General features: G+C 45.7%; 1 protein-coding gene across 4 annotated transcripts in view; it reads right to left on the bottom strand.

Moving 5' to 3' along the window:
• Positions 1–24,961, bottom strand: part of REV3L (REV3 like, DNA directed polymerase zeta catalytic subunit) — a 948,974-nt gene that overhangs the window by 746,065 nt on the left and 177,948 nt on the right. For all 4 annotated transcript variants that reach the window (XM_069234598.1, XM_069234599.1, XM_069234600.1 and 1 more), the window contains exon 3: positions 24,485–24,559. In XM_069234598.1, the coding sequence (XP_069090699.1) occupies positions 24,485–24,559 (75 nt within the window). The remainder of the gene's footprint in view (positions 1–24,484; positions 24,560–24,961) is intronic.

The raw sequence follows: 24,961 nt of genomic DNA, 5'->3' as shown, positions 1-24,961 counted from the left end.
ACCTCCGTCACCACCGGCGTATGGGACTAGCAGTGCCCATCACTCTATGAGTCACCTCCTTAGATACTGTAACTAACATTTATCCCATCCCTCCCACCTTCTCTCTTTACAACTTCCAGCAATTTAAACTGTGTGAAGATTTCCCGTTGCTGTCAACTCTCCACCACCTTCCCTGAGGATCCAGGAAATGAAACCCTCAAATCCCAAAGTGGGGTGCATTTTGAAACATCAAAATTAAACATTACTGGGTGAATGCGAGCCGCCCTACTCCACACCCTGCATGGTCAGTATACTTCCTCAATTTACTGACTGAGACAGTCATGGTGGTCAGTAGAAATAGTGACAGATAGGTGGTTCTTTAATGGGTGTGTCCATTCAAATGTCCTTTCAGCTGCCATCAAGGCCAACCGACAGTCTTCCCACAGCAGATCCACCTCTGAGAAAAGAATATTCTGCCACCCTCAAATTAGGAAGCAGAATGCAAAGGAACAGAGACGAGGCGGCATCTTTTAAGTCATATTTCCCATTACCACCTCCTCAAGATCAGTCCCGAAGTCAACCATGGCGGAGGATCAGTCAATTAATTACAGTTCTAAGGCTTCAATTCGAAGACTCAGAAGGCAGCCCAGACACTTATTTATCCTCAAAAATTAAAATTTTCACTTGGCAGGCAAAGTGTATGCTCGCTTTAAAGTTACTTATGATAATTTCTGTATCATACTGCAGTCAACGTGCTGTCAATGTAAATATTAGTTCATGTAAAAAACTTGAAAAGCGGGCGGAGTTCAGCTTAGGAACAGGGCAGCAAAAAAAGAACATCACTATTGCTAAAACAAAATCCTTTCACAAGCATATGAAAAACACTGGGACTAGTACATCCAGCCACCAAAAAGCTAAGCAATAGTTCAGCAGTGCAAACATAAATGAGCCTGTGTGTGGTAATCCATCAGGAACAACTGTGTAGTACAGCATATTTCGACACCAGAATCTCATTACTCTTCCTCCTCCCCACCAATGGCCAACCTATGTGTGGCCTTTTAAAGTGAGCAACCCAATTCCGGTCAGTCAGTAGTGTTAGTGAGAGGAAGTACAGCTGGGGTGGAGTCTGGCCACCTTGTCACAAAGCTCTTCCCGCACCTTACTTCACCAGAGCGCACCCTATACATCCAGGATAACATCAGGCTGCCCTGTTGCAAAATGTCCCCCACAAGTCCAGTTTGACCACCACACCCAGCAACCCGGCACTTCTGTAAGCAGCAGGCATAGCCCCTGGGTGATTCTTCTCTACAGTAATGTGAAAAGCCAGTTTCACTTACCTGGTGCGTAGGAAAATGAAGTCTAAAAGAGATCGGACTGGTGGGTTGGCTGCATTTTCCCCTTGATAGTTCTCTTTAAATGACAGCTGGGTCGCTAAGACATGTACATTAAGGACAAGCATCTATCTCTCTAGAAGCACCTTGATGTTATGTCAAACTATGTGCTATCCTATTTAAATCACACAACAACTATATGTAGGAATCTCGTCTTTCCACTGGTTCAAATCAGTGCACAGCTTCCCAACAGGCATTTCCGGTATTACTTTCCATCAGTCATATTTTTAGAGTGTACCATAATTTCCTTACCTGACAAAAGAAACTCTTCAATACTGATGTAACTTGGTACAATGAAAACATGCAAAAACCGATGAATTAATAGGCCTGAATTAATCATAACCACTTGGAATTGCTCTGCGTGGAACTATATTATGTTATGTTATAGTTCTTTAAGACCCAATCAGTCTTTGTTCCACCCTAAAGGATCACTTTAGCGCACAATGCTATACTATGTACCTTCCATTAGAACATGGTCCTAGATAATCTGGAATTGCTTGTGTTCCCATATGGAGGGGAAGTATTCTAGCATTTTGAGCTGGACTGTTTGTATTGGAGCAGGACCAAGGTTGATTTGCATATGGCTGGTCCTGGTATAGGGTGGAATTAAGAGCAAACAAATTAACTGGAATGCAGTACAAAGTAGTTATCAGTGGCTAAGATTAATAAGGCATTTCATCCTTCAACTACCCCACAAATTGACCCCACTCGCCCCCCACCCCACACAAACCCACCCTCTCCCCCTGACCTGCCACAACACCCTATGTGTGACAGGTTCACACAGACGTGGTTCCTTTGCTTACTGTGCCACTGAAACAAAGCTGCACCCTACAAACAAGGCCGGAATAGGCCTACACCAGAATGGTGTTGTTTGTTCTTCCGCTCAAAGAGGACCTGGCCTGGCAGTTTAGGCTGGACTGTTTCTACTGAAGCGGGCCAAGACTGGTTTGCATATGGCTGGGTTCAGTCTGAGGTACCATGATGTCCAAGAAAACAATGGACTTGAATGTGACCCACAATAATTATCAGTGGCTGAGATCAACTCAAGCATTCCACCCATCTCTTTTCCTCCTCTTTTTATAATGCCCAAATTGCAATTCATATACCCAGATGTGGGTCCCGTGCTCAATGTGCCACAAGAATCAAGTCTATATTTCACTGGTGTGGCATAGTTAGGTCGTAAGCAGTGTGCCATTGCTTGTGTTCCCACATGGAGGTGGAATGGTCTGGCAGCTGAGGATGGACTGCAGAACAAAGAACTAAGGCTGATTTGCCTATGCCTAGTCACCATCTCGAGTGGACAAAAATAAACAATGGAATGCTGTCTGGAGTAATTACCAGTGGCTGAGATTAATGGACAAGATACTTACCTTCGGTAATGCCTTACCTGGTAGAGACTATATTTAGTTGCAGATTCCTTGCCCTAGAATTTCCTCCAGGTGTCAGTCTGGATACTGAGATTTTTCTTGAGCAGTAAACCCATGCATTGTTGGGTGGCTTTGATCGGCCCCACTTTAGTCGATAGCATTGTCCGCGCCGGATATGATGTTGCAGGCCCTATATAGTTGCTACCCTGGCACGGGGACATGAGTTTCTTTTCACAACTTTCCACGACAGAGCCAAAAAGAAACCGACTACTGGTGCGTCAAAACCGAGGCCCTGAAGGAAGAGTCCCTGTCCCTAGAAATCAGTTCGCAGAGCAGGAAGGATGGGTGGGTTGGTAAGGAATCTGCAACTAGATATTGTCTCTACCAGTTAAGGCGTTACCGAAGGTAAGTAACTTGTCCATCTGATAGAGACATCTAGTTGCAGATTCCTCACCCTAGAATAGATACCACAGCAATATCATTCCTGGAGGCAGGTCTGCAAACTAAGATCATATTAGGAAGCCCTTCAGGACTGAATAGGCAAAGTACCCATCCCTCTGACCTTATTGTACAGGTAGTGGTGTTTGTAAACGTGTGCAGAGATGCCCACGTTGCCGTCTGACAGATGTCATGGGCTGGAACTCCTCAAGCTAACGCAGTGGTCGTAGCTGTAGCTCTTGTATAATGAGCATGCAAACCTTCAGGTGGATGTGACCTGACCAGTGTGTAGCAGATTTGGAAGCAGAGTATGACCTATCAGGAGATGGTTCGCTTTCGCAGTGACTGACCTTTTTTTCGCACCCACAAAACCAACAAAGAGTTGATCATCCACCCGGAACACTTTTGTACTATCAAGGTAGAACGCCAATGCTCTTTTTGGGTCAAGGCGGTGAAGTCTCTCCTCTTCCTTAGAAGGATGTGGGGGTGCGTAAAGAGTAGGCATAGTGTGGTTTGGCCTACATGAAAGGGCGTAAACATATTTGGCAGAAAGGAGGCCCTAGTGTGAAGCACCACTTTGTCAGGATAGATGGAATGGTAGGGCGGCTTAAATGGCAATGCCTGCAGCTCACTCATCCTGTAATGGCCAGAAGGAAGGCTCTTTTCAAAGTGAGAAGCCTGAGAAGACAATTGTGGAGTCTCGAAAGGAGTGCACATCAGAAATGTCAAAACAAAATTCAAATCCCATTAGGGCATATTGAATGGGGATGAAGGAAGCATATGTGTAAGCCTTTTAGGGAACCTATTTACAATGGCAGACTTCAACAAAGACGGTTGATCAGGCAACCTTAAAAAAGCAAAGATTGCAGAAAAATAACATTTGAGAGTGCCCATAGCAGAGCCCTGCTGGGCAAAAGAAAGTATAAACAAGAGAACCTCAGAAAGATGGGAAGAATGGGGGTCAACAGACTTGTCTGTGCGGCATGCCACAAATTTCTTCCAATGACAGCCGTATGCTGTTTTAGTGGGGGGATGCCTGGCTGCCAATATTAGGTTACAGACTTCGGGCAGAAGGTCAAAAGTTGACAACCGTCACTGTTCAATCTCCATGAGAGAAGATGGAGGCTGGACAGGTTTCGGTGGGGAACCCTTGCCTGCTGCTGCAACAGAAGTTCCTCCCGAAGGGACCATCTGATCTAAGGATCGATGGCCATGCTCAGTAGTTCGGGATACCAGATTCTCTGAGCCCAGTCTGGTGCCACAAGATTGACTTGGGCCCAGTCGTTCTTGATTTTTGGGAACTCTGGGAAGAAGCGGTATGGGCGGAAAGGCATATAGGAGGCCTGAGTTCCACTTGAGACAAAAAATGTTGCCAAGCAATTGACACCTAGGAAACTCCAAAGTGCCATACTGCTGACAGTGCACATTCTCTGCGGAGGCAAACAGATCAAACCAAGGCTCTCCCTATGGCTGCAAGAGATCTAGCACCACTTCTGGATGGAGAGGCCATTCGTGATCGGCTAAACATTATCGACTGAGTCTGTCAGCTCTGACTTTCAGAGAGCATGCCACATGTTGAATCACCAGAGATATGCTGGGTTGTTCCTGCCATGTCCAGAGGTACACAGCCTCCTGACAAAGGGTCCACAACCCCACCCCACCCCACCCTGCTTGTTGCACTGCCACATGGCGGTGGTGTTGTCTGTGAACACCTACACTACTTTCCCCTTAAGAGAGGGAAGAAATGTTTTCAATACCAGTCTGTCACATGAAGCTCAAACAAGTTGATGTGGAGTCCAGATTCCACCGGAGACTAGATGCCCCTGATCTCTGCCTCTCCCAGATGGTCACCCCAGCCCAAAAGTGGCGCATCTGTCACTGTTGTTAGCTCTGGTTGAGGAAGGAGAGGGATCTGCCTCTGACCCAATCCTGGTTCATTAGCCACCACTGCAGATCTTGCAATATTTCCTCGAAGATCTGGATCACGATTCCCTTGATGCTGCGCCCACTGGAACTTCCAGTCCCACTGCAGATCCCGCAAATACCACCTGGCACGTGTCACCAACAGAATGCATGAGACCATGAGGCCCAGCAGCCTCAGCGTCATTCTCATCGAAATCCAGGCTAGAGGCTGAAACATCAGTATCATTGCCTGATTGTCACGGAGTCGCTGCTTGGGCGGATAATCCCAAAACTGCACTATGTCCAGAACAGCTCAGATGAAAGGAAGCATCTGAGAGGAAGTCAGGTGTGACTTTGGCAAGTTTATAGTGAACCCCAGCGAAAGCAAGAGGTCTGCTGTAGTCTAGAGGTGGGAAACAATAGCTTGGGGGGGGCCTTCAATAGCCACTCGTTGAGGTAGGGAAAAGACAAACTCCTGACCTGCGCAGATGAGCTGCGAGCACCACCATCACCTTGATGAACAGAAAGTCCAAAGCTACCATCCAGTCTCATGGGCTTAGGGCAGATAAATCCTGAGCCTGAGTGATGCTTTGAGCTTCTCCTTCCTGAGGGAGAGATTGAGGAATCTAAGGTTTAGGATAGGGCAGAGACCCCTGTCCTTTTGGGTACCAGAAAGTAGCAGGAACAGCAACCATGACCTGGCACGGGGACCCACTCTATGGCTCCCTTGGCCAAAAGAGCCGTACTTTCCTCCTGGAGAAGTGCCAAGTGATCCCCCGTCCTCTGATCGTAGGATGGTGGCATGGATGGAGGGGTTGTCTCAAAGGGAAACAAGGAGCCCCTTTGGACTATCTGCAAATCCCACCTGTGTGACGTGATGGACTGCCAGCAGAGCAGGTGATGGTGAATCCTGCCTGCAGATGGTCTCTGGTGAGGAAGCGTCCGACTAGGAAGGTTTGAAGGCAGTTGTAGAGGGGGGTGCGGTGGACTGGCCGGACTGCTGGCTCCCTGATCCGCAAGGTTGGTGGATCCCACGTCATTGGCCATGCAGAGGCTGGGCAGCATGCGCAAAACTGTAGCTGGCCATGAACAGATGCGGTTGGGTGCCCCTTCATCAGCCACAAAAGGGCCGGAAAGCAGACAGAGGGGTGAGGGTCCACCACGAGGCCCAAGGACCTGGTCATAGAACGAGAATCCTTGTAGCGCTCAAGCGCCGAGTGTGGCTCCCCCCCGAAGAGATGGGTGCCATCAAAGAGCATGTCCATAAGATTGGCTTGGAGATCCCCGGAAAAGCCAGACTTCCTCAACCACCCATTGCACCTATGGGCCACTGTCGATGCAACTGCCCTGCCTAGTGAGTCTGTCTTGTTCAGTCCACATCGGACTGTGACCTTTGCTGCAACTCTCCCATCAGCAACTCCTTGGGAGAGTACAGCCTGAGCCTCCTACGGGACCAGTGGCAGCACCTGCACAACGATATCCCACAGGGTGTGGGAATAATGGGTCAAAAGAAATGCGATGTTCATGGACCGCAATGCCAGGCTGGCGGAAAAAAGCATCTTCTTACTAAGTGTGTCCAGCCTCTTAGATTCCCTTTCCAGGGGTGTGGAAGAGAATGCACCATAGGAGGTGGAGACTTAGATAACCAAACTCTCAGGGGTAGGGTGTTCTGTAAGGAAACTTAGGTCAGGGCGATGGTGGTGGGCAATTGTCCTGTTCACAGGAGCCCTTAGGGGTTAGAACCAGGTATCTAGTATGACATCTGTAAGGGCTTCATTGAAGGGGAGCAGGGGTTGGGAGGAGGACGCCCGGCTGAACTACCTCTGTCAGGAGATTAGTCCGGACTGCCACAGAAGGGAGCTCAAGGTGCAGGACCTCAGCTGCCCTCCTCAACACCACAGAATAAGCAGAACCTATCTCTGTAGCCACAGTAGGAGGAGAAAGCATATCAGCATCTGGAGAGGTGTCCAGACTGCTGTCTTCATTCAAGTCTGTACACCAGTCCACTGGACCTTTGAGATGGAATTATAGAGGGTGCAGCGACCCCTCCCAATCGTCACCATACCCCAGCCCATACGAAAAATGTTTAGGATCCTACATAGGAGGCATGGCTCCTGGCGGAGCTGGAGTCAATGTTGTACGACGCCCATCCAGCTCCATGTCTGAGTCGGCTATGAGGGTTGGGGTGGCGCGGCCCGGGAACATGGGCGGCACCAGGAGCATCAGCGGCAGGACCGGCAGTGGAAAAGGTCGAGATGATACAATCAACGCCGACCCGGATCCAAGCATGGATCCATTGATGCCCCTCGGAGCAGAGGCCGGAGCCACCGGCGTAGAACCCAAAGGGTTGGAGAACGACTGCGGGTTGTGGTCGCACTCCAAAAAACAAAGGCACACGCAGGGCTGATTCATCACGGACATCAGGCTATGACAGGATCTACAGGTCCTTGAACCCAGTCTTCCTAGATGACATACCTCAATGAACCAAGAGTTAGAAACTCAAAAAAACCTTGGCCAAAAGTAAAAAAAATAAAATAAAAAAAAAGGCCAGACAAAGAATGACTGAGGGATAGTGGTCTTCGGATCGGCAGTGGGTGGCAGGGAAAGAAAAGAACTGACACCAGCGTGCCAGGATGGGGTGGGGGTCAGGGGACAAAGCGGACGACGGATGTAGAGCCATTCGACGACACCTAACGGCATGCAGGGGTACTGCTCAGGAAGAATCTCCGGATCAAGGATAATGCCTGGAGGAATACTAAGGTGAGGAATCTGAAATTAGATGACTATCAGAGTCAAGTATTCCACCCAAAAGGTTTCTGCCTTCTATGCTCATTGGGCCAAATGAACTTACTTACCTTCGGTAAAGCTTTTTCTGGTGGATACAGTATCTACCTGTGGATTTCTCACCTTTTGATTATTCCCAATGTGCCAGCTTTCAACAGAAATCTTTTCTTTCTTGCTCTCCACGTCGACAAAACATCGCAATAACAGGGTTCCGCACACGACTCAGTCTCACATCATCGGAGCCATAAGAAGTCCTCTCTGGCGTGCTGGCGTCAGTTTCACCCATTTTTTTTTTTTTTCTTTTTTTTTTTACTGCGCCTCCAAGGGGAATGGGCAAGCACCAACATGACAATAACAACATGTGCAAACTCAACACAATAACACACACACACACATATGCATACATACATATATATGCATATATACACACACCTATATAAACATACATTCTAAATATATCATTTTCCAGAGTTACATATGTATACAATATATACAACCTAAAATATTCTTGGTATATCTGAACAGGCAACGGGGAGGTGGGTGGCAGTGTGAGGAATCCACAGGTAGATACTGTATCCACCAGAAAAAAACGTTACTGAAGGTAAGTAACTTGTTCTTCTGATGGATACATCTACCTGTGGATTCCTCACCTTTTGAATGGAATCCTAAAGCAGTCTTGCACTTGGAGGTGGGTGCCAATCTGGTTATACCAAGAAATCCTGCAGCACTCAATGGGCAAAATGTCCGTTCATCCTCATTTCTGAGTCTAAGCAGTAATGTTTTGCTAAAGTGTGGAGGGAATCCCAAGTTTCTGCCTTGCAAACGTCAACAACAGGTACATCTCGAGTTAAAGCATAAGTGGCAGACTTAGCTCTGGTCGAATTAGCTCTAATGCCCTCAGGAGGATCTTTCTTTGCTAGTGAATAACACTTTTATGCAAAGAATGACCCACCTTGATAGTGTTCTTTTGTGGACGGCTTTGCCCTTCATCTTGCCCATGTAGCCAATGAAAAGCGGATCATCTATCCTGATGTCTTTCGTCTTGGCCGCATAGAAGCTAAGTGCTCTCTTCGGATCCATACGATGCAGCCTTTCCTTCTCCTTTGAAGGATGGGGAGGAGGGTAAAAGGATGGAAGAGTAATAGATTGTCCTAAATGGAAAGGTGCCACTACCTTAAGTAGGAAAGCCGCTTTGGTTCTCAAAACCACCTTATCAGCATGGGAGGTAGTAAAGGGTTTTTTTTACACTTAGAGCTTGAAGCTCACTAAGACGTCTAGCCAACGTGATAGCTATTACAAAAATAGTCTTAAACGTAACAAGTTTAAACGGGTAACTAAACATTGGTTGAAACGGTGAACCCATCAGATATGTTGAGACTAAATTTAAATCCCACTGAGGCATTATAAATGGAGTGGGAGGAAACTTATTAGTCATAAGAAACCTTAATTCTATAGGGGGCTTAAACAAAGAGGATTGATCAAGTAATCAAATAAAAGCAGACAGCGCAGATAGGTAACCCTTCACTGTAGCAACTGCGCAACCTTGATGTGCTAAGGAAAGAGTAAATTGCAAAACATTAGATAGATGGGCCTTTAAAGCATCAATGGGTCTCTCCTCACACCATTTAACAAATTTTGCCCATTTGCCAGCATAGACAGTCTTGGTGGAGTACTGCCTGGCCGATAAAATAACATCTACCACTTTCAGGGGGGTAAGACAAAGAACTCAGATTGCCCTGTTCAATCTCCAGGCATGTAGGTGCAGACTCTGGAGGTGGGAGTGTAGAACGTGCCCCTGCAACTGCGAGAGGAGGTCTGCCCTGTAAGGGAGACGGAGCGGAGGGCACATTGAGAACTGAAGGAGGTCTGTGTACCACACCCTTTTAGGTTAATCCGGGGCTATTAATTTGACTTGGGCCCGGTCTTGGCGAATCTTCCTCAGAACCCGTGGAATCAAGGGTATGGGAGGGAACGCGAAAAACAGCCGGTCACTCCTGCGCAACTGAAACGCATCCCCCCAATGCTCCCTGCATCAGATACTGTAGTTTGCAGATCGATGGGCAGAGCGCGTTCTTGCGAGTGGCAAACAGGCCTATCTGAGGGGGGTCCCCCACAACTGGAAGTCGTGATCGGCTGAAAAGTGCTGGCTAAGACTACACGTACATTGAGAACTCAGGCCACCGTCACAGAGACTCTGCAAAGAAGGTACAACCCTACTCCTCCCTGTTTGCTGATGTACCACATTGCGGTAGTGTTGTCTGTCAAGACCTGGACCCACTGACCGCAAAAGAGAGCCAGAAGTATCACCCATAACTCCATCAGATTGATGTGAAACATCTGTTCTACTGGAGACCAAAGACCTTTGATCTCCAGATAGCCCAGATGCTGCCAATCTAGGGTGGGGAACGCATCCGTTATGACTGTTGTCACCAGAGGTGAAAGACACAATGGCCTTCCTTGAGATAGGTTGATGCCACAGTCCACCATCGAAGATCCGCTGCAGTGTCTCTTGAGATTGTTATTGATTCCTTGAGATCTACTTTGTGTTGAAACTACTGCTTGCAGAGGCACCACTGAAGAGCCCTCATTTGCCAACGTGCATGAGTGATCAGCAGAATAGAGGAAGCGAACAGACCAAGCAGGTGTAGACCTTTAGGACCTGAACATCCGTTCCATTCTCAAACATTGGAATCATAGCCTGAATGTCCCAAATTCTCAGAGGAGGAGGAAAGGCGTGATTCAATTTTGTAACCAGTACTGCCCCTATGACGTGGAAAGGGCTCCAGGTGAGATTTAGGCACAGTCAACGAAAAGCCCAGGTTGAACTACAACTGGGTTGTCATCTGCAGATGGTACAACACTAACTCTGGGGACCTGGCTTTGATCAGCCAACCGTCCAGGTAATGGAACACAGAAATTCCATTCCTTCTTAGATGCGCTGCAACCACTGCCATAACCTTAGTGAAGACTCAAGGTGTAGAAGACCAAACGGAAGGACCGCAAACTGGTAGAGCTGTGGCCCCCACCATGAAACGGCAATACTTCCTGTGCAACTTCAGATTGGAGATGTGAAAATATGCATCCTGCAAGTCGATAAAAATCATCCAGTCTTCCTTGTCTAGCTTAAGAAGCACCTGTGCTAAGGTCAGCATTTTGAACTTCTCCTGTTTGAGGAACCAATTCAAAATCCTCAGGTCCAGAATGGGTCTCAAACGACCATCTTTCTTGGGAATCAGAAAATATTTTGATTTACATCCCTGACACCTTTCCTGCTCTGGAACTAACTCCACTGCGCCCTTTAACAGAAATTTCTTTTAACCTCCTGCCGAAGCAACAGCAGGTCCACTATCCAAGCAAAAAGACTGTTGGGGAGGGAAGGGATGGGGAAACTCCCAAAAGGGAAGGGCACACCTATTTTCTACAATGCTCAGCACCCATAAACCTGATGTTATCAACTCCAACTTTTGAAGAAAATGAATCCCCCTCTCCCTACGGGCAACACATGCTGCTGAAAGGGGGAGAGAACTAGCGCTGCTTCACTGGAAGGTTCCCAGTGGAATTGGAAGAGGAGAAGGAGGAAGGCTGCTGTGTGGCACCACACGATCAAAGTCTTCCATGACCTCTATAGGATCAGTAGAGGGGTTGACAGGTTGTTGATCCTGGATTGCTGCCTCCCTCAAAAGGAGGCACTACGGCCAAACCCCTTGAACTTACAGAATTGTCTGTAGGATGTGGAGAATGTCTGAAGACCCAAAGATTTAGAAGGGGCCTTGCTGTCCTTAAATCTTTCTAGGGCCAAGGCAGCCTTGGCACCAAAAGTCTACATCCATTAAAGTGTACTGAACATCAGTGGACAACCCTGATCCTCGGAGCCATGCATGCCTTCTGGTCACAATTGAAGTCCCCATGGCTCTAGCAGCAGAGTCTGCAGTGTACAGGCCTGATTGTATCACCTGTTTCGCTGCTGACTGGCTATCTTGGAAAAGCTCCGCGAAATGGCCCTGTACATCCTTTGGCAATTTAGGCATGGCCTCTTTCACTGAATCCATCAATGCATGAATGTACCTGCCAAGCAAACAAGTTGTACTGACTGACTTAGTGCAAGCTTCCTGAAGAGAAGATCTTTTCTGCCAATTGCTACGCTTAAATTCTCTATGGGCAGGAGTTGTAGGAAATGACCCAGGAGCTGATTTAGATGAACAAGAAGCTTGCACCATCAAGCTTTCAGGAGTTGAATGTTGACTCAAGAATGCGGGTCAACTGGTGCAACTCTGTACCTCCTGGCAATGGATTTTTAAGCCTCAGGAGTAATAACCAGCTTCTTCCATGTATCCAATACTGGCTCTGAAAATGCATAATTAAATGGAAGACGGAGTTATGACGATGAGGTAGAAGAATGGAGAACCTCAGTCAAAATATTAGATTTTAACTCTGTAGCAGGCAGAGGCAAGTCTAAAAGTTCTACTGCCTTTCCAATTACTCCATAGTATGAAGTAACCTCCAGAGGAAGTATACCCCCAGGGGATAACAATTCCCACTCAGGGGATCAGGCCCACATACTATCTCAAGTCCTTGAAAGTCATGTAAAGGCACTGGTATCTCTCCTTCTTCCAGCTCCTGCCGTTCCTCCAAATACTGCTGGACCTTTAAGAGCCTCAAAGCTTCCCTCCTTGATCTCAGCCTGGATTCCAGGTGCGGTGTCGATAAGAGAATTTACCACTGTTGATAAAGCCTGCTGTGGCACCGGATCCTTACTCTGCGCCGGAGTAGATTGAGTCGACGCCAGCTGAGGTCAATCCGATACCAGTATCGACGTCACTGGCGACGCCCTCTCCGACGGAGGTGGTGTCTTTCACCGTTGATCCAGTCCACTCATATGGAGTCGAAGGCAGAAAAAGCATGAATGGAACCTGCCTATACAGAGCCGGTATTCCAAGATTAAATGCCAAAGGACCCTTGGGGCCAGCAGGTACACCAGAGAAGACCATTGCTCTATTGAAAATGCTAAACATAGCATTTAAGAAATCAGACAGATCCATTCCCAGAGCCGAAAGGCCAGATACTCTTGTTCCTTTTGTGGAGTTTGAACTTGACCTGTCACCTGATCTTCCAACTCCTGACCTCCAACAAAGACAGTGCCGGTGACACCTCAGGTGGCTTCTGTTGAGAAGAGTGGGACTCACTTCCCATATCGTGCGGTGCCAAGATCTCAAAATAAGATGCCGATCGAGGGATGTCACCTCGAGATGAGCGAAGCATTGAACTATGACGACGTTGCTTCTTGTGTGATCTCGAAGATCTATGTAACAAAGACTCCTACAGAAGCCTGGATCTTCGTCGGCCTCTCTTCTCCTTTTTTGCCTTTGACTGAAAAAGCTTTGCCTCTCTTTAAGAACCCTCAGATTCATGCTCTGACAAGACGAGCATCCTCCGACCTCATGGTCCGAACTCAAACTTCAAAGACAGTTCTCGTGCTGGTCAGTCACCAACATAAGACCCTGCACTCCCTACAAGGCTTAAAGCAAGATTTCCTAGGCAGAGGCATTGTAGTAATAAAAATATCTCCCTCGAAACAGTTATAACACCACAGAAAGCAGAAAAATAAAACGTTAGCGTTGAAGGTGCGGAAAAAAGGAAATTGACGTTGGCACGCAGGCGAGGACCTCCTATGGCTCTGATGATGTGAGACAGAGTTGCGTGCGAAGTCATGTTATTGTGCCATCCTCGTCGATGTAGACAGCTAGAAAGAAAAGATTTCCGCTGAATGCAGGCGCACTGGGAATATTCAAAAGGTGAGGAATCCACAGGCAGAAGTATCCATCAGAAAAATTCTATTTATACCTAAAAAAAATAGGAGTAGCAAGGTGAAAAATGTCTGGAATTGCTTACTTTCAATTCAGAGGGGACATCGCCTAGCAGTTGAGGCTGGACTGTCCTTCAGTGGTACTGCAAGACTACTTGCATATGGCTGGTACCCTAGTGTATTAAACAAAGGGGTTGGTAAGAATTATGCTTAATGCACGCATTTCACTGTTATTAAAGACCTATTCTATGCAATACAATACAGAATGGGTTCTGTGTCAACGTCTTGCCCAGGATGGATGGTCTTATCTTAATTCTCTGTTCCTTATTCAATGGCTTTCTTCCTGATTGTTTTTTTCCCAACCTATGCAGCATTGCTGCTTTACATAGCTTCTGACTGGATCAGCTAAATCCTTCCACTGTTGACCCAAAGGGATTCTTTATTCATCTTTCTGCACTGCATGGGAGTGTCTTTCTTTTCTTGACTCAGGGGTGTGGAATTTAATAAAATATCTACTTGTCCATGGACATGTTCTTTCATAAATCTACTTGTCCGTAAAATAAATCTACTTGCCCCTTTGATGCCATGTAGAGCGTCAGAGTATGCGAACAGTATCATTATGTAAGAGCTCTGATAATAGCCCCTCTGATTATGCCAGACCTAATACTATAGTACGGCTTGAATACTAGCAATTTCCTTATTTTGCCACTTTTCTACAGATCTGCATACTGGGGCTGAAATGCAGCAGTAAGCAAACGTTTCAGGGTTGGAATGCCCTTTTGAGTCTGTGCAAAGCTACTAACCTGCATGTTTTATGGGTTTTCACCAGCTCTTCTCTATTTGTTTCTCATGTTGAGGAAGGTTGAAAATTTACTCCTGACAAAGGCAGAAGTAAAACGTTTTCCAGGGTCGGGGAAAAAAAGTGGTTGGAGTTCAAGCGAACTTATAAACACTCAACATATTTTCACATGAGCAAATCTACACATCCATATTTGCTTGTGATAAATTACAGTTCACAAATATTTTCTAGGAGTACAGTTTCCTGGTCTACTTCTGTACAGTCTTGTGAGTTCATGAAATATGTAAATCTGCTCTGATGCAAAGACATATACCATGGGTGCTCCTTTGTGACTTGCTTTAACTGGGCCCCTTTTGTTTTCATTAAAATTCTCTCTCTCTCTCTATCCATCCATCTATCGGCTGGCCTCACTGGGAGTGATAGCAACCTCCTCTTTCACAAGGAGCGTTATCAGCATACAAAGTAGTTTTGTACAATGCCAGAAACTACTGAGGCAATATGTGCTTTTTGAGACCAAAAAACATTTTTGATTTTTGCCAAAGTTTTTATAATGGTGAGGGCCTGGCAGCTCCCACAACAATAAAGTTTTACAAAAGCTATGTCAAAATAAGACATGTATTGACAAACCTGATGACTGACCACCAATGTACAACCTATTGGCTTTGCTAATGCTTGTTTGTTTTCATATTTCTCATAATCTTAGCTCAAACTGGTTTCAATGATTTTCCATTATGAATATTTTTGGATATACTGCCATGCATCAAAACTTTTTACTGACTGATGCTTCAAAGAAATGGTACCTAAAATTTCACAGTAATTTAGCGAAACTTTTATTCTAGTTGGATTTTTTGTGAACATTTTATTTTGAAAGCAAATAATCATAAACTTTGTTTTCAAGCTTCTGCAAATATTTGCATCTAATCAGAGAGCATTCTGGGAGCATTACATGTGTCCTCGTATTGGTAAATGCTGCAAATGTGTGTACACATTCTTTTTTACTGGAACCACTGTCAGTACTGCAGTCCAAGGTTACTACATGTATTTAGAGCGTTCACCCTAATAATAAAGGCTTTGTATTAAAGAACCAAAAATACAAGCTCAATCAGCATTAGCAAATAGGCACAAATATTACCTCAACTGCAAGCAATTCCATTTCCTGCTCCATAATGTGAGTAAACTGGCATTCAAAGGGTTTGTGCTTCAGGGGGCTGGGCCTACTTGTCCGAAGGACACAATAAACATGACAATTTATTGTCCTCAACTCCAAACAATATGTCCTGGGATTTGGGCTAAAGGAATTCCACACCCCTGTTGACTCTTTCCTGTCCACTTTTTTCACCCCTCACATTTCTGCCCTTACTATCTGCTTTCACTCCGCTGTTCAGTGTTGCTTGTCCTGCTTTTTTTTAATCATTTTTTAACATTAAACATCAACAACCCCACTGAGAGGGCCTCACAATCAATGGGCTTTTCCCTCTGCACTCTGTCAGCTTGTCTGGTGCTCCACCGACACTACCCATTCACCTATGAATGTCCATAAACTAAGTCTTAAAATTGAGCTGAAGCATGAAAAGGCCCCAACTTTCAAGAGGGCCTAGACCTAAACTTCATCAGTGTACATACAGGATTGAACTCCAAGGCATGATTCAGGGCAGCAAGAGATTCAACAAACATTATTACAATTGGTGACTGTGAAAAACCTTAAGGGCCTTCAGCTAACCACATATGGTTTAGACTTTAGCTACATGACTATTGTACATACCTTGTGGTTGTTACTGCAGAACAATACTTGGCATCCCTTTATTTTTTTCCTTATCTAGCCACAGAGCTACCAAGACTACTTTTTACTTTTTGTTTAACAGAACTGCATCCAAAGAGGCCTTTATGGGAAATAAAGATCTTTCACTTACCAATAAGAGAAATATGAGACACTACACCTTCATCACATTCAAGCTCAAAAACTGATTTTTCATGATTGTGCAACTTGATTCTCTTGCTTCAAACCACAAACTCACAACATACCTTCTTAACCTGATAGGTGCGGGCGTCGGCCACTGGCCGACGCCCACACACCCTCCCTGGTGCGGGTCACGACCAGTGGCCGACACCAGGAAGGGTATCAATAAATCCTCGGGTGCGTCGCACCCGAGGATTTATTTATTTTTTTAAACCCCCCCCGGGAGACACGGAAGCTTCCGTGTCTCCCCCCGCCCCCCCACCCGCCCCTTTGTGACATCAGCGAAGCAGCCTTGCGGCCGCTTCCTGCTTTGATGGGGAAAACGGCCTTTCTCACGTTCGGGAAGGCCTCGTAAGAAAGGGGAGACACTCCCCTTTCTTACGAGGCCTTCCTGAAAGTGTTTCCTGGCCCCCCGGTCGCAGCTGTGCTGCGATCGGGGGCCAGGAAACACTTTCAGGTTTCCTGGCCCCCCGATCGCAGCACAGCTGCGATCGGGGGGCCAGGAAACACTTTGAAAAGGCCTCGTAAGAAAGGGGAGACTCTCCCCTTTCTTACGAGGCCTTCTCAAACTGTTTCTGGCCCCCGATCGCAGCTGTGCTGCGATCGGGGGCCAGAAACAGTTTGAGAAGGCCTCGTAAGAAAGGGGGAGAGTCTCCCCTTTCTTACGAGGCCTTCTCAAAGTGTTTCCTGGCCCCCGATCGCAGCACAGCTGCGATCGGGGGCCAGGAAACACCACTAGACGCCAGGGATTTCACTTTGGGGGGGCGGCCCCCTCGGAAAACGGGCCGCCCCCCCCCCCCCGGGGGCATAATTAATAAAAATAAAAAAAGGTAGGTGCCCCCTGGGGGGGGGGGGGCGCAATCGCGCCCCCCTCCCCCCAGGGGATTGTTTTTTTTTTTTCTTTTAAATAATGAAAAAAAAAAAAAAATGACAGGCGGTCGCCCGTCGGCAGGGTGACCCCCTGTGGGGGCAATTTTTTTTTTAGATGTTGTAGGGTTTCCCTGGGGGCCATTCTGGCCCCCAAGGAAACTATACAACAACTAAAAAAAATAGATCTATATATAGATCTATATTTATATATCTATGTAGATAGATATATCTATGTACATGGATATATCTATAGATATATCTATGTACATAGATATATATATATATATATAGAGGTAGATCTATATATACCAAAGAGATTTATAAAGTGTGCTACTCACCTGTGAGGGTCTCAAGGCGCTTGGGGGGGGGGGGCGGGGGGAGGGAAAGGGGCTGGGAGGTTCACTGTTCGAAAAGCCAGGTTTTGAGGCCCTTCCTGAAAAGAAGTAGGTTTTGGGTCTTGCGAAGGTGGGTTGTGAGGGCGTTCCAGGTTTTGGGTGCAAGGTAGGAGAAGGATCTGCCCCCGGTGGTGGTGTGTTTGATGCGGGGGACAGAGGCGAGAGAGAGGTCAGCTGAGCGGACGTTTTGTGTGGGGGTGTGGAAGGTGACTCTCGTTGAGGTAGGCAGGGCCTGTGTTGTGGAGTGATTTGTGTGCGAGGATGAGGATCTTGAAGGTGATCCTTTTCTCAATGGGGAGCCAGTGGAGGGATTTGAGGTGTGGAGAGATGTGTTCGTGTCGGCGGAGGTCGAGGATGAGTCGTGCTGCTGAGTTCTAGATGCGTGTAGTTTGCGCTTGAGTTTTAGAGTGGTGCCGGCGTAGAGGGCGTTTCCGTAATCAAGCCTGCTGCTGTGTGCGTGAGTGACAGTTTTTCTGGTCTCTGTGGGGATCCATTTGAATGTTTTTCAGTATACGGAGTGTGTTGAAGCATGAGGAGGTGAGAGCGTTGATTTGTTGGGTCATCGAGAGGGAGGAGTCTAGGATGATGCTGAGGTTGCGTGCGTGGTTGGCGGGGGTGGGTGCAGGGCCTAGCGTGGTGGGCCACCATGAGGGGTCCCAGGTGTTTTTGTGTGGGCCAAAGAGGATTATTTCGGTTTTGCTTGAGTTGAGTTTCAGGTGATTGGCTGTCATATATATATCACTTTTGTCAATATGTGTGTGGTTTCCCTGGGGGGAAAAGGGTCCGACTTGTCTAGTGGCAGTTTTAGTGCCATAAAGAAGCGCAGAAGGTTTATATGCCTACTGCAAAGAGCAAATCTGTATTTTATGTAAATAGCTGAGTACATTAGCAAAGTCTATGGAGAGATGAAGGGCACTTTTGCTGGGTGGTAATGAGGGAATCCGAGGAGGAGGGAGTGGGAGCACCAATAATGATTGTTGGACTGGGCGCAGGAGGTGCTAAAGACTGTGACGAATGGTATGTGACAAGGTGTTTTTTGAGTGTCTTGAAAGTACGTGCTGATTGAGGGAAGAAGCGCAGGTAAGGTGGCCTCTACTGTTGCACATATCTCACACACCATCGATTTTGTGACTGTCTACGTAGGCTAGTGTTTTAGAGCAACAGTTTAGCCAATAGCAGAGATGGCATCTTGATGGATGACTGCTGCCTACACTCGGGTTATAGAGGACCGCTCTGACATAGGATCAGAGACTGAGACATCAGATACTGAGACAGCATCTGAGGGATAGGACAATGGCGCAGACTCTGGGAGTGATTTTTCAGTCAGAGGAGTCCCATTCGATAACTCCTCTTCCAGTACATTATGAGGGAGGTGATGAGGACAGTCCTGCTGTCCCTTCGCAAGCTGTTTGTGCAACTGGGTAATAGTGGGTTAGGTCAACCCAGAGAGCAGGTGAATGTGGCGGCAAGCAGAGAGAGAGTGGTCTCTTGGGAGCTCCCCAATTTAGTTCAGCCCCAAATTCCACCACCCAAATCATATTGTGGAGACATCAAAATTATCCATGGCAAAACAAACTGGTTTTGTAAGGCAGGCACCTGTGTTTTTGGTCCTGGATTCGGCGGCCATATAGAGAAACACACTAAACCCAAACATTTCTGGAAACTAGACATTCGGGGGAGTCCACAGAGGTGTGACTTGTGTGGCTTCCCCAAAGTTTTCTTACCCAGAATACCCTGCAAAGCTGAAATGTTGAAAAAAAACTAAATGTTTCTCGCATTTCTGTCACACAAACTACAGGAATATGCTGGGATCCACAATATTCCTACCACCCAGTGACTCCTCACCTGTCCTGATAAAAACACTACCCCACTTGAGTGCCTACACCTAGTGTCTGTGTCAGGAATGGATCACCCCAGGGTCAACAGCTGCCTCACGCAAGGACCAACATTGACCGTTGTGTGATCTATTCCTGTCGCAGGCACCAGGCCTAACCACACAAGTGAGGTATCATTTTTATCGGGAGGCTTGGGGGAACGCTGGGTGGAAGGAAATTTGTGGCTCCTCTCAGATTCCAGAACTTTCTGTCACCGAAATGTGAGGAAAACTTGTTTTTTTAGCCACTTTTTGAGGTTTGCAAAGGATTCTGGGTAACAGAACCTGGTCCGAGCCCCGCAAGTCACCCCTCCTTGGATTCCCCTAGGTCTCTAGTTTTCAGAAATGCACAGGTTTGGTAGGTTTCCCTAGGTGCCGGCTGAGCTAGAGGCCAAAATCTACAGGTAGGCACTTTGCAAAAAACAGCTCTGTTTTCTGTGATGTGTCCACGTTGTGTTTTGGGGCATTTCCTGTCGCGTGCGCTAGGCCTACCCACACAAGTGAGGTATCATTTTTATCGGGAGACTTGGGGGGACGCTGCGTGGAAGGAAATTTGAGGCTCCTCTCCGATTCCAGAACTTTCTGTCACCGAAATGTGAGAAAAACTTGTTTTTTTAGCCACTTTTTGAGGTTTGCAAAGGATTCTGGGTAACAGAACCTGGTCAGAGCCCCGCGAGTCACCCCATCTTGGATTCCCCTAGGTCTCTAGTTTTCAAAAATGTACAGGTTTGGTAGGTTTCCCTAGGTGCCGGCTGAGCTAGAGGCCAAAATCTACAGGTAGGCACTTTGCAAAAAACAGCTCTGTTTTCTGTGATGTGTCCACGTTGTGTTTTGGGGCATTTCCTGTCGCGGGCGCTAGGCCTACCCACACAAGTGAGGTATCATTTTTATCGGGAGACTTGGGGGGACGCTGGGTGGAAGGAAATTTGAGGCTCCTCTCCGATTCCAGAACTTTCTGTCACCGAAATGTGAGGAAAACTTGTTTTTTTAGCCACTTTTTGAGGTTTGCAAAGGATTCTGGGTAACAGAACCCGGTCAGAGCCCCGCGAGTCACCCCATCTTGGATTCCCCTAGGTCTCTAGTTTTCAAAAATGTACAGGTTTGGTAGGTTTCCCTAGGTGCCGGCTGAGCTAGAGGCCAAAATCTACAGGTAGGCACTTTGCAAAAAACAGCTCTGTTTTCTGTGATGTGTCCACGTTGTGTTTTGGGTCATTTCCTGTCGCGGGCGCTAGGCCTACCCACACAAGTGAGGTATCATTTTTATCGGGAGACTTGGGGGGACGCTGGGTGGAAGGAAATTTGAGGCTCCTCTCAGATTCCAGAACTTTCTGTCACCGAAATGTGAGGAAAACTTGTTTTTTTAGCCACTTTTTGAGGTTTGCAAAGGATTCTGGTAACAGAACCTGGTCAGAGCCCCGCGAGTCACCCCATCTTGGATTCCCCTAGGTCTCTAGTTTTCAAAAATGTACAGGTTTGGTAGGTTTCCCTATGTGCCGGCTGAGCTAGAGGCCATAATCCACAGGTAGGCCCTTTGCAAAAAAACAGCTCTGTATTTTGTGAAAAAATGGGATGTGTCCACGTTGTGTTTTGGGGCATTTCCTGTCGCGGGCGCTAGGCCTACCCACACAAGTGAGGTATCATTTTTTTCGGGAGACTTGGGGGAACATAGAATAGCAAAACAAGTGTTATTGCCCCTTATCTTTCTCTACATTTTTTCCTTCCAAATATAAGAGAGTGTGTAAAAAAGACGTCTATTTGAGAAATGCACTGCAATTCACATGCTAGTATGGGCGCCTCGGAATTCAAAGATGTGCAAATAACCACTGCTCCTCAAAACCTTATCTTGATCCCATTTTGGAAATGCAAAGGTTTTCTTGATACCTCTTTTTCACTCCTCATATTTCAGCAAATGAATTGCTGTATACCCAGTATAGAATGAAAACCAACTGCAGGGTGCACCTCATTTATTGGCTCTGGGTACCTAGGGTTCTTGATGAACCTATAAGCCCTTTATATCCCCGCAACCAGAAGAGTCCAGCAGACAAAACGGTATATTGCTTTCAGAAATCTGACATCGCAGGAAAAAGTTACAGAGTAAAACATAAAGAAAAATGGCTGTTGTTTTCAGCTCAATTTCAATATTTTTTTATTTCAGCTGTTATTTTCTGTAGGAAAACCTTGTAGGATCTACACAAATGACCCCTTGCTGAATTCAGAATTTTGTCTAGTTTTCAGAAATGTTTAGCTTTCCGGGATCCAGCATTGGTTTCACACCCATTCCTGTCACTAACTGGAAGGAGGTTGAAAGCACCAAAAATAGTAAAAATGGGGTATGTCCCAGTAAAATGCCAAATTTGTGTTGGAAAATGTGGTTTTCTGATTCAAGTCTGCCCGTTCCTGAAAGGTGGGGAGATAGTGATTTCAGCACCAGAAACCTTTTGTTGATGGCATTTTCAGGGAAAAAACCACAAGCCTTCTTCGGCGGCCCTTTTTTCCCATTTTTTTGGAAAAAACTAAATTTTCACTGTATTTTGGCTATTTTCTTGGTCTCCTCCAGGGTAAACCACAAACTCTGGGTACCATTAGAATCCCTAGGATGTTGGAAAAAAAGGACGCAAATTTGGCGTGGTTAGCTTATGTGGACAAAAAGTTATGAAGCCCTAAGCGCGAACTACCCCAAATAGCCAAAAAAGGGCTCAGCACTGGGGGGGAAAAGGCCCAGCAGCTAAGGGGTTAAAAAACTCAAAAAGTGCTGAACTTCATATGGCCTCAGAACACTGCTCTGTGCTCAAAATCTGATAGATAACTGCTAATCCCAAGCCTCTACAATGGCTTTCTATGAGCCTAGTAATACAAATATCAATCTCAATCGGATTTCTGGCCAAATAGGCTGCCACTGTATTTTCCTCCAACCACAAGCTCTTCATTATAGCAAAATGGCTGACTTGCGGTATAGGATGTTTGCATGTCTTTAAAATGTGAGCCCGTAGAGGATTTCAAAACCTGGCCAATGTTTATTTTTCATAAAATGTTTCCCTTCGAGATGTACCAACAAACACTTTAAAGGTTCCTTGCCACAGCTCCACAGCGATTGCAGGATCACCTAGGATAAGCAAGAAACTGAGAGGTTGCAGAAATATGCATACAACACATACAAAATAACCACCCAAACATGCACTCTACGGTGCTTTTTGTTTTACACACGCCTCTACATAAAATGCCACAATAACTGTTAACAAATGCAAAGTTAATGCAGTACAATTCTCCCGCCCTTTTATTTAAAACTCCTATTACTTGGCCCAAAGCGCGTACCCTAAAAGTGAAAAGTTGATTCATATTAATAGAACCACAGGATTTTATCCATTTACATTACACAGCAGTTTGTTCGCTAAGGGCAGGCACAATGCTGCATTGCATCATGGCCCACTCTACACCCATTTCTCATACAGTACATTCCATCTGGAGTATGCCACATACATGGATGAATGAATGGATCAACGCACACAGAGAGGTATGTCAGCACTCAGTCTCCAAGGTATGAGCTCCGACTGCTCTTGCTCAATCTCCACAGCATAAGCTGAATAATCACTGGGCATGCACTACTCTACACACAATACAGTGAGCAAGAATGTTGTAAGAAAGGCAAGAGTCTTCTGATCCTTCTGCAATGATTCACATACCATTCTACTACTTACATCTTCTTCACACACTCACAGCCAGTTTCTAAACCACAACACTGTAGTCTAAATAACTTGATACAGTCAGTGTTTCTAAAACATGCACTGGATGTGAGAACCAAACAAATCAATGCATCATAGGAAGCCAATAGTTAAAAAATGAAAATATTAGTAGTTTGCAGACCAGCCACGGGGTTAACCAAGCTTACTTTCATGTCTGCAAGTACATTTGGGTTATCCCTTGGAACCTTCTTGGTTACTAGCAAGTTGGCATGCAGACTTCCGTGCACTGTCCTAGCGTAACACACACCTGGATTATTTCAAAATGCAGTCCTCCATATGCCTATATGAATTTGACAAAGTATGCCCTAATATTGTATTTGTCTTTCCGTCTTTATCATTAATCCCACTGTTGTCGCCAATGTTGGAAAGACAAGGCAATAAAAACAAGTACCAAGCAAAAACATTCACTAATCACACAAATTGAGTCAAAAAAATGTTTCTGCTGCAGATTTACATAGGCTCATAGAAAATTGATAAGAGACCTAACATCAAGAGGCAGAACCCTACTTCTAAAACACCACCTTAGACCTGCAACAAGGGTAGAGTGTGTATAGTCTCTTCTAGGATATCCTGCACTGAAAAACCACCCTTTTCTGTAAAGCAGGGTTCTGTAAAGCAGATATTTAAAGGACATCATAAATGATATCAGTGTTCAAAATAATGAAGAAAGATATGGATTTCTGCATGCAGATCTTGAGAACTGTAGTACATACGTTGCAACTGGGCTATTCAGAAAGAAGAACTTCTAGTGTGATGTCTATGACACAAGAGAGGGCATGACAGCTGAAGAAGCAGGACAATTTGTTTTTTTTTTTTTACTACACAAAGAACTTTGAAAAAGTATGTTACTTAGATCACCCACTCCTTTCATCCAAAATAATTTCCGATTAAAAAAAAATGTTACATCAGCAAAGGAACATCCACTTGACAGTAAAGTCACTTCCAACTGTGGCTGAGTTTTCAGCTATTACTGTATGTATAATCATCCTTGCTAGTGAATTACGGGAGTTCCACTTAATTTCTTGTTTTTCCCCTTACCCGCAATATCAGGTCCAAGGAGGAAAATTTTAAACTAACAATACCAATGGGAGGGCTTGAATGATCGTCTACAATTGTTTACCTGCACTGACTTCCAGGGGATAAGAGGTGTTTAGAACATTACATGTAGTATAGTATTCTCCTGTACCTTTTAACCATTGCTGGATTATAAAGATAGATCTTCATAAACTGCCTTTCCTTCTCGTGATAACCGTAGAAAGGCCTGTAAGAAAGAAACCATGGAATTAGACTGTAAAAATGTATGAAGAAAAAGTAACTTAGTTAAAAATAAAATGCAGATAAATGACAAGTGTAATACAAGGTCTTATCATTGTTTGAAACCATTTTGATACTGATCCGATCTGCAAGCCACACTGTCTTACTAGCACATTCCCTTATGCAACAAGATCTACACCAACAAGTTTCAAGATACTTTCAAGACCAGTGAATTTGACAGAAAGTCTGAATAAATGTGGAGATAACTTAGGCAGAGAATTAGAAAACAATTTGGCAGCATGTTTCCAATAAAGAATTAACACATTCAGACTTCTGAAATGACACAAGTGAGTGCCTCAACCTAGCTTGTCCAATCAAAGCTCCAGCCTAGAATTTTAATGACTGTTCC

This window comes from Pleurodeles waltl, chromosome 5, assembly GCF_031143425.1.
Source record: "Pleurodeles waltl isolate 20211129_DDA chromosome 5, aPleWal1.hap1.20221129, whole genome shotgun sequence".
Lineage (NCBI taxonomy): Eukaryota > Metazoa > Chordata > Amphibia > Caudata > Salamandridae > Pleurodeles > Pleurodeles waltl.
The sequence above is the reverse complement of the archived record's forward strand: the minus strand, read 5'-3'. Positions and strand labels throughout refer to the sequence as shown.